We start from the raw sequence: 16,337 nt of genomic DNA on the forward strand, positions 1-16,337 counted from the left end.
TCTAGTAGGACCTTGCTAAAGGGTCAGTTTTTGCACAAACCCAACATCCAAAATAAAGACAACAACCACTAACAAATACATGTGTATTAGTCCACAAATATGAGTACACATTTATAAATTTAAGAGCAAATATCTTACAGCAGGAAGGTTAGTTAGGGAAGCAATTAGCATAACCAATACAGCAGAATGCAAAATGAAACAGTAGAATGTAAAATGATGAGTTTTTCCGCAAGAAGTGAACTAAAGAGAACTTAAACCCAATTTGGACAACATTGCTATTAGGCTAAGCTATATAACCTTATTTACCAAGGGTTAAAAGATTTATATGTACAACCCTTGATAAGTAAAGTTATTTAAGGGTCTATTGACCCACAAAATAAGTTTTTTTTTTTTTTTTTTTTTTTAACCACAATCATGCACAAAAAGCACATACTACAACCAAATATATCAAAAATCCAATATATACAACCAAATACATCAAAAGTTTAATATACTATAACCAAATACAAATATAGAAGATAAATCCATTTAGCTAAAGAACTAAATTAAGAGTTTTCTAAGCCACAATTCACCATCCTTATTATAAACACATGATATTGCCCCAAGTGCTTAGGTTCGAACAATCACATCATGCTCTAAAGTAAAATTAGAAAGGAGAGGTTCTAAACCATTTGCTTCCATGACTAGTTGTTGACTACGAGGATTGGTCTGGACAATGGTTGTTACAACTTCTACGGCCTTTGCACGAATATTTGAGTGGGAATTTTTTAGGTAACAAAGGAGAGGAACCAAACCACCAATTGAATGAAGATCCGTAGCATATGCATTAACCGCCCAAACATGAGGCATACTCTTGACACAACTAAAAACAAAGGATAGGAAAAGTGTGCACAACAAGTATATACAAATAACTAGCTACACAAAAAACCAACCCTTCAAATTCTCTTTAACTCAACTAAATTAGTAATAAGATTGTAAGACAAAGGAACGAGGGGACTTAAAAAAAAAAAAAATTCTGGTTGATTTTTCAGGTGTATTCTCTAGGGTTTTTTTTTTTTTCTTTATTATTATTAGAAAAATAGCTAACTAATCTATATATATCTAAAAACTAAAACGTAGAATTTATTGTTACTATACTCCTATTGAGCCACACCAGCGTCCACATTATTATTCTATTTCTTTTAATTTTTCTATAATTTTTTTTAATGTTACCCATTTTTTTAATATTTACACTTTCTCCCTCCCTTACATTTTCATCTCCCCATTACCTTCTACTTTAATATCACTCTTCATCTTCCCTTATTTTGTCTCTTCTTATTCACACCATTTCACTATAAATTCGTCATTCTCTCTTCCATTCTTTGTATAGTTTTCCTTCACACACACACACACACACACACACACAAAAAAGAAGTTATCTCTCTCTCTCTCTCTCTCTCTCTCTCTCTCAATTTTTTGGTTGATTTTTTTAATTTTTCTTGTATCTTTTCTTTAGGTTGATAATTTTTTTTATTCTTTAGAACTCTACTTTTGTTGATAAGATTTAAATTTTTTTTTTTTTTTTTTGTTCTCTTTGATTGTTTATCTACTCTAATCAATTATTTTTAAAAATTGCAAATTACCCTTTAAATCCAAGTTGAACAATATTCAAGATTGTAAGAGTTTTGTCTTTGTCTCTCTCTAGTAGGACTACCATTCTTTTACCAGAGTAGACGAGGATTACAATATATGATGTTGTGTTAAACATTATTGCAGGTACTCTTTTATCAAATTTAATTGCTTTCCTTTCTCTTTTTAAGTTATACTATTAAAATATGAATATTGATAGTTTTAGTGACACGTAATGCATATTATGATATTGATATGAGTGTTTTTTTATGAGCCTCCAATAAATGGCCCTATGCTATGGGAATAAGTAAATGGCCAACAAATATAAAGGCTAATGCAAAAGGTTAGTGTCACTTTATTTTTGTTAGAAATGTACTTTCTAAATTTATTGTTTGAATTTTCAATCTTTATAGTTTAAACATTAAGGTCATATGGTGATTTGCTCATCATGTGTTTGATGTTTATGTTTATAGACAAATACCATAACTCGGGCTTTATAATACTTTTGTGCAAGATTAACACCATCAATTGATGGGCATAATTTTTCGTTCATTAGATTGTATGCTTTTTCCAATATGGATTTGACTCTATTTTCATAAGTATTTGTCTCTCTAATTAAAAATTCCTATGTTTGCTCTTTGGTACATCTAATTCAAATAATCGGAAAGAAATTTTAAAATTAGAGTTTTAGGTCATCAAAATTTTACTTTTATTTTTGGGTTGTGATCATTTATCAGATGTAATACCCATATTTTTGGGTTGTACTTCTAAAATTTTTTAGACCATAATTTAAAATATCTGATTTTAATAGAGCAAAAAATATTGCCCCAAATTTTCTATAATAATCTTTCAAGTATCATATCGATGATATTATTAAATAAGGATATTTTCATTAAAATTGTGCACAATGTTTCTCTATTAATTTCTATACATTAATTTTTTAATGGTTGAAAGCAGATTTGCATTCCGTTGTTTTTGTTTGCTATTTACAAGCTATTGTTTCTACTTTATGTATATTAAATAACAAGAATTCATATGAGTTTCATAAGCAACATTGATGATGATGATGATAATGATAATAATAATAATAATAATAATAATAATAATAATAATAATAGTAAGCTTTTTTCTTTCTTTTGAGAAAAAAAAAATGAGTACTATATTTATTTTGTTTGATAAGGAAGCTGAAAAATATTACTTCAAACAATAGCAAGAGAACTATCAAACAAATGTGCAATTGTAAGGCCATACAATTAGCATATATGATCTTTCATCTACTTTGACAAGAATATGCTAAATTATATTCAATATTTTATTAGATGAATGCAAATTTCAACTCACTAAATGAAAATAGAAAAGCTCATTGGAAAAACATTTGTGTTTTAACTAAAACTTAACAACTATAATTGGAAGTTGGGATGAGAATTCAGATATAGGAATTCATATTGTGTCAAAACAATCAAGCAAAAGTCTTTGATCAATTAATAATAAAATCTTTTTGGAAAATTGAAACTTATAAAGGTTTTTTTTTTTTTTTTTGAGGGAAACTTAAACAAGTTATTCTACCTACAGTCTTAACTTCTACCTACTTTGATTATCATTAAAATAACAAGAATAAATAAATAAAGCTGCAAAATTTTTGAACCCACGAGGTACATGAATCAAGGGTATCCAATTAAACACTAGCACTAATAAAAATAAATTCTAAAATATAGAAAAATAATGATTCGCATCAACACTAGCTAGCAACTGTAGCTACTACTATTCCATGAAATTTACTCATTTAAGCTGAAATAAAAACTTCATTATTTAACAATCAAAATGTAATCTTAGCTCATTTTATTCAACATTTAAATTCAACTGCATCCTCCAAATCTATTAAAGTATATATATTCTCTGAGAGAGAGAGAGAGAGAGATTTATGGTAATAGTATATGTTTTTAATCATCTAAGGAAGTATAATATATAGAGTTCCTAAATAACTTATAAGTTAAACCCAAATCCATAATAGAATTAAACAATCAAAGCATGAACATAAAACATCAATTATTTTTTGAATTACTGCTTCAAATTTACACAATTGTTGGAAACACTTAAATTCAAATATAAATTTTTAAAAAAAAAATATCTACATAAAGTGTTCTCATGAAATGCTACAGTGCATTAGAAAAAAATAAAAACAACATAGCTACCAAGGATATTTCCTCCAATAAATTACATAAAAAATAAAGTTACCCAATTTAAATATCTCATTTTCCAATATTTCATTTCACCTTTTACTATGTGAAGGTAAAATAAATGATGTGGATATTAATAAATTTTCAGCTACTTCAAAATTATTAATAATTAATTTGTGAAGGAGTATTGATAGTTCAAATATATTGTCTTTTGATTTTTTTTAAGGACAGTGGAAATTGAATAGGTTTGAAGAGGTAATTCAATTAAATAAAGAGAGGAAGAGCAGAAGAACTGGATATTAATGATTGCTTCAGCTGTTTCAATATCATTAATAATTTAATTATAAGAGACTTTTGATATTATAAAGACAATAATTTAATATTATTGTCTTTTGATTTTCTTAAGGAAAGTGGCAATTGAACAGGTATTGTTTTGTGAAAGACTATTTGGCTTGGGCTTTTTAATCCCTCCATTTGACACGTCATCATTTTCCATTAGGGTAGGGATGGCAAGGACCATTTTGAGAAGCGCAACTTAGATTAGGGACTAAATGTAGAAAAATGAAAATGTAGGGACCAAAATGGAAAAAAAGGCAAAATGCAGGGACTAATCACTAATCCATAAAACACACACAACACTATAAATTACAAACCTAAACAACTTAAAAATTACAAACTAAAAACATTATACAACTACAAAATCATAAAATGATCATACAACGTGATCACAAATATTTTGTACATGATCAAAATTGCAAGGGGAAAAGCAATCCTTCTTCAAGCCAACATAGAAGGGGACAAAAAATGTAAAATATGGACTAGCAATTGCGCTGTAATGTGGATCAAATGACGAGGGAATACAACTACCATTTTCGATTCTAAATCAAATAGATACCAAAAAAAAAAAAAAAACTTCTCCAAAAATATCAATAAATCCTTCAACATACAACTTTCGGAACAAGCACATTTCGTATCCCAAAAAACCAAGCATGCAAAAATATTGGAGTGGATAGTTGGGAATTTGAACCTTACCCTTATGGAAACAAGGAATTACATGTAACATGCAAAATGTGTTCAATTGACTTGAAAATGTATAAATTAGTCAACTGATTATGGTAGAATTAATATTTCAAAAAAAAAAAAAATCAATTCTACTATAAAGTATCCTCATTTTGTTCCAAATAGTAATCTCTAATATAAAAAATATATAGTTTCGTGAGCTAAAGCTCCTGTCAACGTGAATCCTACTATATATTAGTGATACGTATATAACATAGTTTGAGACATAATAACATGACAAATATTAATAACAAAAAGATCATCCTAAACAAATTTATCACGCGCAGCGCGCGGATTCACAACTAGTTAACTTAAAACAAAAGGAAACCCAAAAAAAAACCTTTCTTACAGGGCATCAATGACTTACTTATAGCCTGAGTAGCAGTCAATCTCTTACAATAATCCTTATTCAACAGCCTCTTCACAAAGTCAATTGCATCAGGAGCTATGTAGCACAGGTACGTTTCGGGACTCGAGTGCGGGTGCGGGACTCGGCAATTTTTGAAAAAGGTGGGTGTGGGTGCAACGGGACTCGGCGATTAAAAAATTATTAAAAATATTTTTATTTATATTTTTAATATATTGCGAAGCATACCTTTTCACATTATACAAACATATACCAAATTTAAGAGTAATAGTAGATAATAACTAAAACATGATGTTCATAAATTAAATATAACCCACAAGATTGAAAGTAAAACATTCCATGTTGTTCGGAAATTAGAATACAACTCGCAAGTTTGAAACTAAAACAAAATAAAAGATAATCAACAAGACAATCAAACACTAGCATCATCATCATCATCAAGATCAATAGCTTCACTTCGAACTTCACTTTCACTAGTAGTAACACTAGTGTTAGCATTTCCAATAACCATGGCCTCCAACTCTAGCTCATCAAGTGTAAGGGCTGCATTCTCAAGAATTCCAGCTCCTCCATTTATGTCACTCTCATTCCAAGAGTCTCCTGCAATATCTCACATCTTTGTTGTTGTATTTACGTACTCCTCATTGCGCCTTGACAAGAGTCGAAGATTAGAATGCACATATACCAAATCTTCAGTGCGTGCAGGAGCCATTTTGTTTCTTTTTAAGGAATGAATAAATTTGTATGTGCTCCAATTCCTCTCAGCACATGAGGATAAACAAGATTGTCCAAGAAGTTTAAAGGCAAGGGATTGAAGAGTTGGAAATGCGGAGCCATGGTATTGCCACCAAACCAAAGGGAGTAAGTCCCACCTATCTGTCAAGGCAGCTGGTGAAGGAAACCTCCCTCCTGAAAATTCAGCAAACTCAAACTTCACCACCTTTAATTCACTCTCATCTTCAAAGTATCGATCCAAACACTTGCTCCTTTCCATAGAAATTTCATAATCCCGATGTGGAGAGATGCGTTTTGGATTCTCCAAAAGCCATTCAATGGAGTAATACCTAGTTAAAGATTAAAAAATAAATATAGATGAAACATGTGTTTTACTAGAAGAGGGAACTAAGGAAAATAGAAAATAAATGTACTTACTTAGGATTTAAGGAATGAGCCAAGTAATGTAGTGGTGTACAATTTTTAGTCCATCGATCAATGAGTATATCATACACCACACTCCAAAATGAGCTATACTCATCATCTTCCAAGCCTTCGTGCCGATATATTGCTGTCTTCACATTCTCTATCATTGAATCCCACATCTCATACACAAGATGAAGACAAAGCTTATCTGTGTCGGCTACTCGTAGCATATCATAAATAGGTGATGTGAATTCAAGGATATAATCAACTTTATCCCACCAAAGAACACTTAGAATCATATCTTTCACCTTTAGAGATTTTCCAACATCATCCTCCCTATAAAGAGCTCATTGCTCACTAATAGCCATGGCTTGAAGGCATCTTTTTATCAACTTCAACCTTTTTAGCATTACAACAATCGAAGTAATCTAGTATCACCAACTTGGAGCAATTTTAATGGACTAAATTCATTAAACATTGCCAACCTCATTGAATGGTTTATAATAAAAACATGTTGAAGGATGCATCATTAGCAATACGTGTAATCCAACTACATTCCTCATATGTAACTTCATTCTTTTCAGTGTTTTTTGCTGCACAAATATTCTTCAAAACTAGATTGAGAGTGTGGACAACACAGGGTGTCCAAAATATTTTAGGATACTCACCTTCAATAAGAGCTCCAGCAGACTTCATCACATTAGCATTATCAGTGATGACTTGGACAACTTTTTCATGTCCAATCTCTTTTATAGCATCCTTCAACACGCTAGCAATATAATGTTTGTCTTTGAACTCACCTGACCCATCAATTGCCTTTATAAACACTGGACCCCCATCTGATACAGTCATAATATTAATAAGAGACCTCCTTTGTGGATTTGACCATCCATCAGAAACTATGCTTACACCATTTTCAAGCCAAGAGTCCTTAATTGGTTTCAAGAGTCTTTCAACATGAGCTCTTTCTTTTTGCAAAAGTGTTGTTCTCAAGGCATTGTATCTAGGAGAAACATAACCTGGGATGCTATGGGTAGCAACATATGCATAGGAATTACGATAATATGAGTTCCTTGCAAAGTTAAATGGAAGCCCACCAATGTAAAACATCCTAGCAATTCTACTATCCAATTAATGTCTAGCAGTACTCTGGAATGCTTTCTCAATAGGAGAAATCCTAGTCACCTTCCTCCTCTTACCATCAACCGAATTTGTACTATCACTCCCTTCCTATCTCTTAAATGGGGAAATAGGTATAGGCCCACGGCCTGGGAGAGGTAGGGGGTAAGGGAATTCGACTTCTCTGTTCTCTCTCTAACTTATCATTATCAACTTGATCATGCATTCGCTGTATTTCCAACCTATGGCTTAGTGTCACATTAGGGCATGCTTTAATACCTTTATTAAGAATTTTTAATAAATGAGCATTAACCCTAGAATTGGATCCCAAATAAACTACACCACAATAGTTGCACTTAAAGTATGTGTTTCCACCTTTTTTAACGGTAGCACCAAGTGGTTTTTCTATTTTAGTCACATACTGCCAAAGAGGACATTCAACATTTGGCACTTCTTGAGATGAAGTTTCTGTGCTAGTAACTTCATCCATTGCAAATTCAATAGATTCAATTCAACCTACAAATAATAACTATTAAGTGTTAACTAAATAAATTAATAATAAATCAAACCCAAGTTCACAAATTCACAAAACAGATTCACAATGCGTAATAAGTAATAACTATTAACTAAATAAAACTAAGATTGAAAACTAATATTCACAAATCAGTATCACAGATTCACAAATCACAAATCATTGAAATCAAAGATCAAAAACAAATCACAAATCATTGAAATCAAAGATCAAACTAAGATTGAAAGGTACCTGAGTTAAGAAGGCGTGAGAGAGAGCTGAAGAAAGAATGAGCTTAAGTGAGTCAAGTGACTGACTCGGCACTGGCTGAGTGTCTCATAGCGAGCAGAGACAGAGGCAGAGAGCACAAAGAGAGTGAGAGACGAGTGAGTTAGTGACAAAATGAGAGAGAGGCAGAGAGATTAAGTTTGGTGTGTTTGTGTGAAGTCAGCCTTCAGTAGGGTTTAATATTTGGCTCAAACACTGCGTTTTACACCCTTTTTTTTTTTTTTTGAATTTCGGCCTGTATCGGCCATTTTGGCCGATACGGCCCAAGTCGGAGCCGCATCGGCACGAATTGGCGCGAGTTGGCTAAAAAAAAAAAAAAGCCACATGGCATGACGCGGCTAGACATGCGGGCAGTGGCGTCCCTCGCGCATCATTGCGTCGCGCCGCGTCCGTGCTTCATAGATCAGGAGACAAAGATGGCCAAGGGGCTTCACCAAAGCCTGGATCTGCCTTGAGGAGAGCTCGGAAGATGCCAGATTCTGTCTGGGCCCAAAAAGGCCGGCTTCCACATAAAACAATATAAGTAAAATAACACCAATTCTCCACCTGTCCGCATATGATCTATGTAAAACTTCAGGAGCCACACAATAGGCACTTCCCACGATATCATTCAACCTCCCATCTATAGAAACTTCTCATTATTAGACCATAACTCTGCTTTTTTAAAGTAATCAGAGAGACAAATCTCAGGTAGTAGTCCTGACCTGGCTTTACATAGTCAGAGAGTCCAAAATCAAATCCCTTGAGCGGGGAATTTTCATCATTGGAAGTGAAAAGAAAATTCTGAAGTAGAAAAACGCGCATTCAGAAAAGACGATGTAGAATAATTTCAGTCTATAAATATATTATGCTGAAAATATTCATCTCAAAAGATAGATGATAAATAGTTGACAGTCTGGTGCTATAATATAAACAACCACAGAATCAGTATCTAAGAGATCATGAATGTGGTCAGAAAATGCTATATAACAGGCAAATATGGCATATCTTTTTCCCACTTTATGGTATACAAGAAAATATTTGGTAAGAATATGAGTACCTTGAAAGTATTCTATCTAACAGTTCACCTCCATTGCATAACCTGAAGAATGCAACATATTAAAATGGGTGAGCTCAAAATTTTAAAGGATGTAGTTTTCATCAAGACAGTTTAGAAACTTAAAACAAATATTGAATTCCTATCAGGCTATCACTGCTTCAGGAAAAAATAATAACAGACAGAAAATGTATAACATGAAAGGCAAGAGGACAACACATTGATAAGCATGCATCCCTAGAAATCCTGGTATATCAGATGAATATCATACAACACAAGGGCCAAACCTTTTTCCAAGTATCAGACTATTTAACCAGTCCATTATTATTCTCATATATGGATGACTGTGCCATGTCAAATCCATTTGATATTACAAGCAACACGGTAAAACTGGCATCAATATCCCAATAATTTATATGGCGACCAGAAGCACGATTAGAAGTGTGAATTATTTACATAGGAGTGACATCTATGTAAGATTGACACATGTACAAGTTTGCAATCTAATTCTCATAACCAAAAAAAAAAAAAAAAACTCATTCAAGTTCTACTTCGGCAATTATAGACCATATATATCTTTTTATTTTATCTTAGCCAAAAGACCAAGAAAGGTACTGTGAGTTCATACAACAAAAAAACAGGACAAATTCTTGATATAGAAATTAATATGATCAATCATTGTACTGTCAACTCCACTACAAACACTTAACATGTACAATAAATTAAGGAAGATAACTTATGACTTCCAAATTGGCACTGCAACTTACCACTAGACCAGCATATATATGACATCTCTATTCACTGCAATTCAAAAAAAAATAGTTGAAAGCCTTTCTTCTAAGAAGCCTTCTTACACCGTAAATCATGTGAAAACAGAGATTAACATCTAATGAATTATAAATCTTCCAAATTCCTGCATACCTCTAGAGCCACTGATTGCAAACTACCTACTATCCAAAAAACTCATTAGCATATTTACCCATTCATACTCCAACAAGACCAAGGTGGGAAAAAAATTATAGATTATTGCAGCGCAAGTCAAACTCTGCTCACAAAAAAAAGTCTTCAATAATCAAAAGAAGATACTGTAAGTCTGTAACTTACAAAAGGACTCACCTGAGTTTCTCCACTGGAAGACAACCCAGATCAATGTTGCATACAGGACAGCAATCCATCTCCTCATCTAAGATCTTCTCATATAATTTTAGCATTTAATTTTTTAGCATTTAATTTTAGCATTTAATCTTCTCATACAGGAGATAAAAAATTTAGCTTTTAATTTTTCAATTTTTTTTTCAACTCTGACAAAGTATAGCGTTGAATTTAATCTAAAACATATTAAGTAAATGAAGAAGAAAAAATAAATAGTACTTCAACACTGTGAAGCCAACCATAATAGAAAGACCATGTTGAGATGAGCATTTTTTTATTTTAAAATTTTTCTTAAGTAGAGATAAGCTTATCCTACTCGACCTCTCAATAGCTACATCGGCTAGCCTACTCGACTTCTCACTACCGGTTGATGGCATTGTAGATCGAATCTAATTGGAAGCGAGAGAGGAGTCAACTCGATCAATCAGATGTGGGAAACAGCCGGATTGGGTTGGTAATGAACTGTGATGCACCTAGGGAGGACAGAAGGTGAAGCTGCTCCCTAGGCTTGGCCTGAGAGCCCTTTGTTTTTGCTAGAGATGGAGCATAATAAAAGCATTGGCCCAAAATTCCTTTGTTTCAATGCTAGGCAACCTGAACGGTTACCTTTATTCTTGGCTTCTTTTCGCACTTGCGCCGAAAAGGTTTATCTAGGTAAAGTGTTTCGATCTCCTTAATGATGATATCATTATCAGGGATCCGGAAGTCATGAGGGTTTATCGTGACGTCATGAATCGTCTCGGGGTTAAAATCTCTTAGGCAAAAACGTTGATGTTAGATTGTGGTGGACTTGAGATTGGGAAGAAATTTCGAATTCACGACAGAGAGTTATCTCCTTTGTTGTTGAAAATGATTTGGTCCACTCGATTTAGCGTGGCTTTTATGCCTGTGTTGAAATCAACTGGATCTTCTTCCCTTCTGGTCTCTTTAAGGCTTAAAGGGGCTGGCTACAAGCGGTATTCGTCTTTGGCTAAGGAATACCTCAATATAACCGACACTGGTATAGGCATGTTTTGGTAGCCTTTTCGCCTGGTGGAATCATACCACTACCGTTTCCTATCTGGTTAGGTTTTTTAGATGGGATAGTAGTTAATTGCTATCACCTTAGTATGGTGCAATAATTTAGAGTCATGTCGTCTAGATGACAAGTATTTGTTGTCTGTGTGGGATGATTTGGAGCGTAAGCTCACTAAAGAAGGGGACTTCTATGTGGAGAGAGTCAATAGCCAATTCTGGATCTGCCTTTGGTGCTTCGAAGGCTGCTTCCAATGGGTCAGGGTCTTAGAGAGAATTTAAACAAGGGCTGGGCCCACTTGTTTTCCTTGCGAGGCTAGGCGAACAGGAAGAAGAATGAGATCAGTCGGACCCAGGAAGAGAAATAACATAGATTGGTGCCCATCACTTACTCAAGGAAAGGAACGGAATGCTTTGAACCCCGCCTGGGGACGAAGGGAGAAGGTTGACCAGGGCACTGTTCGAGAGAAATGGAAGATTGTATTGATAGGGATTGAGAGAGGCATTAGAGGCATGCTTAGCCACGGTAGCCACAGACGAAGCCACTAATGGGCTAGTTTGAATGGATAGGCTGAGCGTGGTCGAGAGAACCTTGATTGAGAAGGTCTCACTTTCGCTCTTTTTCACTTAATGGGTGGCAAACAAAGGAACTTTGCAGAAAGCTAGTTCTGATTCATGGCTTTCATTCGAAAATGGTGATTATGGTTCCTTGAGAGCTACAGATCAAGAGAACCCACTTTTGATGCCTCTATTCCCGGTACGGGGCAGGGGAGTGAGTTGTGTTTAGTATTTCTCTGATGTTAGCCCACAGCGGATTCGAGAAGAGAAAGAATTGGATTGGTGGGTTTGTACTGGTGAGAGGCAGGGAGGAACAAAAGAAAAAGAACATGAATCGAGTACTTAGCTTGTCATACGGATTTTCAAGTAGATGGCCACCTTCTTTCTAACCTCTCTCTGCTAGTCATTGATAGAGCCTACTCATAATCCCAAGCCCTACTAATGATCCAAGGCCCCGGATGATACATTTTCCGGTTCGCTGAAGATCACAAGGTCCACCATCTCCTGAGTGGCTTGCTCACCCCTTCCCTCATTCCTCAGCAACAAGGTTCATCACATGCTCCTTGCGATCAATAGTGGCCTACTGGGGATGGAATTGCAGATGAAGAGGTCTAGTGATCTGAGAGACTCCTGCCTCTGGGAACATGCATTCATTTCAATGGAGTGAGAGAGGGAATGAAAGAAGGGGATGCACGAAAAACAGAAGGAAAGGAATCACTTGTCTCGCCTCCTTCAGTCGGTAGTGAATGAATTGAAGTTGCCACTTGGCCTCGGGCCGGCTCCGATCCAAAGAAACAATGATTGAAATAAATGGCTCAGTGGCTTAGCTAGGCTTCAGAAGGAATGAAGCGAAAAGGGAGGAAGGTGGATTGCTTGGACTTATGCTTTCTCCAACCGCTGGTAGAGGCCTTTCTAATCCCAGGTCCCGACATCTTAACTTAATGGCCCAGCTTGGGATTGATTCATTCATCGGGTGCAAGAGGGATGAGTGCTTCATATTGCCATTGCTAAACCACCCCTCCAATGTGGATATCTGGAGAGGGGGAGCAAGAGGTCAAGATCTCAATAAGTTCAAATTGTTCCGCTGCCGATGGATCCGGGAAGTAGTGAGGGACTGATCTCTTCAATCAATCCTGCACCTCCAATCTCCAACTATCGATCCCTTCCGACGGCATCTAGGGGAAAAGCTTATTCCATAAATTATTCAATCAAGGGTGAGCTTTACTTAACAGATTCCTCTATCGGCTTCACTCCATTCCTTCTTCTATCATTCCCAGGCCAAGGGAGAGGTACAAGACAGGGGACCAGTTGTTAACGAAAGGAAAGCAAGAAGGGAGAACCAATAAGTAGGGAAGAGAACCCGAGGGGAAGTTCCTGATCGAAGATCGAGGGAGAGTTTACATCCTCTGTATCCAATTAGCAGCCAATTCACCGATCGGAGGATTAGTTTCTCGATACCTTACCCTCCTATTTCCCTTTCGGGGGGTATTTAGAGAGGTAGGGCCCTTATCCCATTCCTAAAGTAAGGAATGGCAAGCCGGCATTTTGAGTGGCTTGAAAAGCGAAAATGCGCTTCAAGGAGTCTAGCTTTCCTCCTTGATTCCGCCTTCAGAGAGTTAAGTTAAGGGAACCAAGATTACCTTGATTGCGCTACAGAAGAGAAGGTATTCTCTAACTCAAAAATTGGGCACGAAACAGCTTGCAAAAACAGTTATTGCGCCGACATATACTCAATGAGTCATATAGTTGTTACGTTCTTGCCTCCTCCCTTAAGGTGCTCACTACCTATCTAAAGTTAGGTCTCTCACCGAGGAGAGCACCTTTGCTTCACTTTTGGAAACATCCCAGCGATAACTCCCCGAAACCTTACGCTTGGTCTGAAGGAGACAAGGGATAGCAACTCTTTTCTACAGCTTAAGGGAAAGAAAGCAAAACAGATGAAAATTTTGTTTTTATTTTTTTAAAAGTATAAATAAATATGGAAGGCGATTGAAGAATGGAAATGTGACATTTACGATGATTAACACAAAGGCACTTTCCTCTCGCTGTAATCCTTCTACCACATGCTACGCTACCCCTTCCATCTTTACCTTAACCTTAAGAGAGTCAATCCTGAATCAATTATCCTTTGAATTACTCCTTTATAGATAAAAACAAAGTACGTACCCATGAGCCTTGTCTATCCTCTAGAACTCTTTCTATGTGTGTGTAGTGAGATTTCATTCTTCCTTATTTTTTCGATGGATCACAATGGTAGGCGCTTGAAGCGTAATCGCCTAGAAAACCACCCCAGCGCTGATTCCAGTGCCGAGGATCCTAAACCAAGAAAAAAAAAAGGATAAGAAGCTTTGTGAGGAAATAAGGCGAGCTCTAATAAAAGAGATTGATTGGCCACAAACTGAATGACCCCTTGTGATAGAAATTAATTAATTAATTAGCCAAGTTATTAATTAATCAATTTATCATGCAAACGCGTGGTAGCACAAACAAATCACCAATAAACTAAATATGCAGTGGAAAATAAATAACACGGTGATTTGTTTACGAATGGGGAAAACCTAACGGCAAAAACCTCACCGGGTGATTTTTAGGTCACCACTCCCGAAACTCCACTATTATCACAACAAGCGGTTACAAGTAAAGGAATCCCAGTACCTTACCAACCTACAGTTGAACCCTTACCCCAATACCCAATTGGACTTGTTTTGTAGTGACAATTCCCCTTTTAGATGCACGACTTCCAGTACGTGACTAACCAATTGTGTGGATCCCAGTACGCAACTTCAATCACCAACTAAGAAGGTTGTTGGTTGCAAAGTTCTTCAGTTCATCCACACGATGAAAATCAAGAAGATGCTTGGTCACAAAACCCTACAATGCACATACACAGCAACTTCTTCAAGAGAAAGAGATGAACTAGGGCAAGAACTTTGTCTCCGGTCACAATTTGCTTGAACAGAGTTTGTTCAAAGCTTGTGCAACTTGTGAACACTTTGACGGCCCTTAAACTGATCCTTTTATATGTCTAGGGTTAGGAGAAAAGAAAGCCCAAAGGCATATTCACGGATCCCAAGAAAATCAGATTGGAATTCTGAAAATCTTAAATCTCGACAAATAGCAGCTGTCGAGCACACCGAATGAAAAACAGCTTCCTTAAGCTCGATAGATGCAGCTGTCGAGCTAGCTATCGAGCTTTAATAATTTTGCACTCTGAACTTGTTTTCTTGAACAGACTTGAAAGTTTCAATACTTGATCTTGAAACAAGGTTTCTTGAAGTATTTAAAATGTCCTAAATCTACCCAAATACAAGTAAAGTGCGTTTTGTCAGAGGATAAGCCAATTACATAAAATCATGACATATGTTCTTAACAAGTGAAACACATATGTCCTAACAGAGATAATGGAGCCCGCAAATGAATTACCTCCTAAAGCCCCTCAACGTTGGTCCTGGGCAATCCAGGAAGTATCCCAAAATGATGGGATGGATAGGAAGCAATTGCTAGACTTACATCACAAAGTCTTTACTCAAGGGTGAAACAGCTCGTTCTTCAAGAATCTTCAAGAAATCAACCACTTTCTTGAAGAATGGGCTTTTTCTTCTTGATTTTTTTTCCCAGTATGTCGCTCCATAAGCAAGGAGTGAGAGAACCAAGTAGGCTATGGTGATGTCTGAATTCGCACCTATTTGTATCTATTTAGTGATCAGTCTGCTAGTTTCTTTGATCCCACTCGGTGTTCCTTTTCCATTTACTTTCAATAGTTCAACCTAACCAGAAAAATGGTTGGCCTACGAATGCGGTTTCGATCCTTTAGGTGATGCCAAAAGTCATTTCGATATACGATTTTATCTTGTTTCAATTTTATTTATTATTTCTAATCCGGAAATAATCTTTTCCTTTCCTTGGGCATTACCTCTCAACAAGATTGATCCATTTGGATTTTGGTCCATGATGGCCTTTTTATTGATTTTGACGATTGGATCTCTCTATGAATGGAAAATGGGTTCTTTGGATCAAGAGTAATCACTAGTGATAGGGCCAAAATCGGGGGGAAGGACAAAGGAAAGAGCAATACCTACATCAAATCAATTGATTCGTCATGGTAGAGAAGAAAAATGGCACACGGACTATACTCGAGCTTCAAATCAATGTCCTCAAAAGCAAGGAGCATGCTCGCGTGTTTCAATGAGAACACCGAAAAAACCTAATTCAGCTCCACATAAGATAGCCAAAGTACGATTGAGCAATTGACATGATATATTTGCTCACAAATCATATATTTAAGGTGTCAATTATGGTAAATATTTA

At 35.7% G+C, this 16,337-nt stretch overlaps 2 protein-coding genes across 4 annotated transcripts in view; one reads left to right on the forward strand and one right to left on the reverse strand.

The window, feature by feature from the left end:
- Positions 1 to 16,337, reverse strand: part of LOC126727600 (beta-amyrin synthase-like) — a 43,431-nt gene that overhangs the window by 14,462 nt on the left and 12,632 nt on the right. The gene's annotated exons all lie outside the window — the stretch shown is intronic.
- LOC126727602 (NADH-ubiquinone oxidoreductase chain 3) lies at positions 15,655 to 16,293 on the forward strand. The gene is given in 1 exon segment (XM_050433414.1): positions 15,655 to 16,293. A coding segment is annotated over 1 exon segment (363 nt). The 5' UTR covers positions 15,655 to 15,689; the 3' UTR covers positions 16,053 to 16,293.

This window comes from Quercus robur, chromosome 5 (assembly GCF_932294415.1).
Source record: "Quercus robur chromosome 5, dhQueRobu3.1, whole genome shotgun sequence".
NCBI classification, from domain to species: Eukaryota; Viridiplantae; Streptophyta; class Magnoliopsida; order Fagales; family Fagaceae; genus Quercus; species Quercus robur.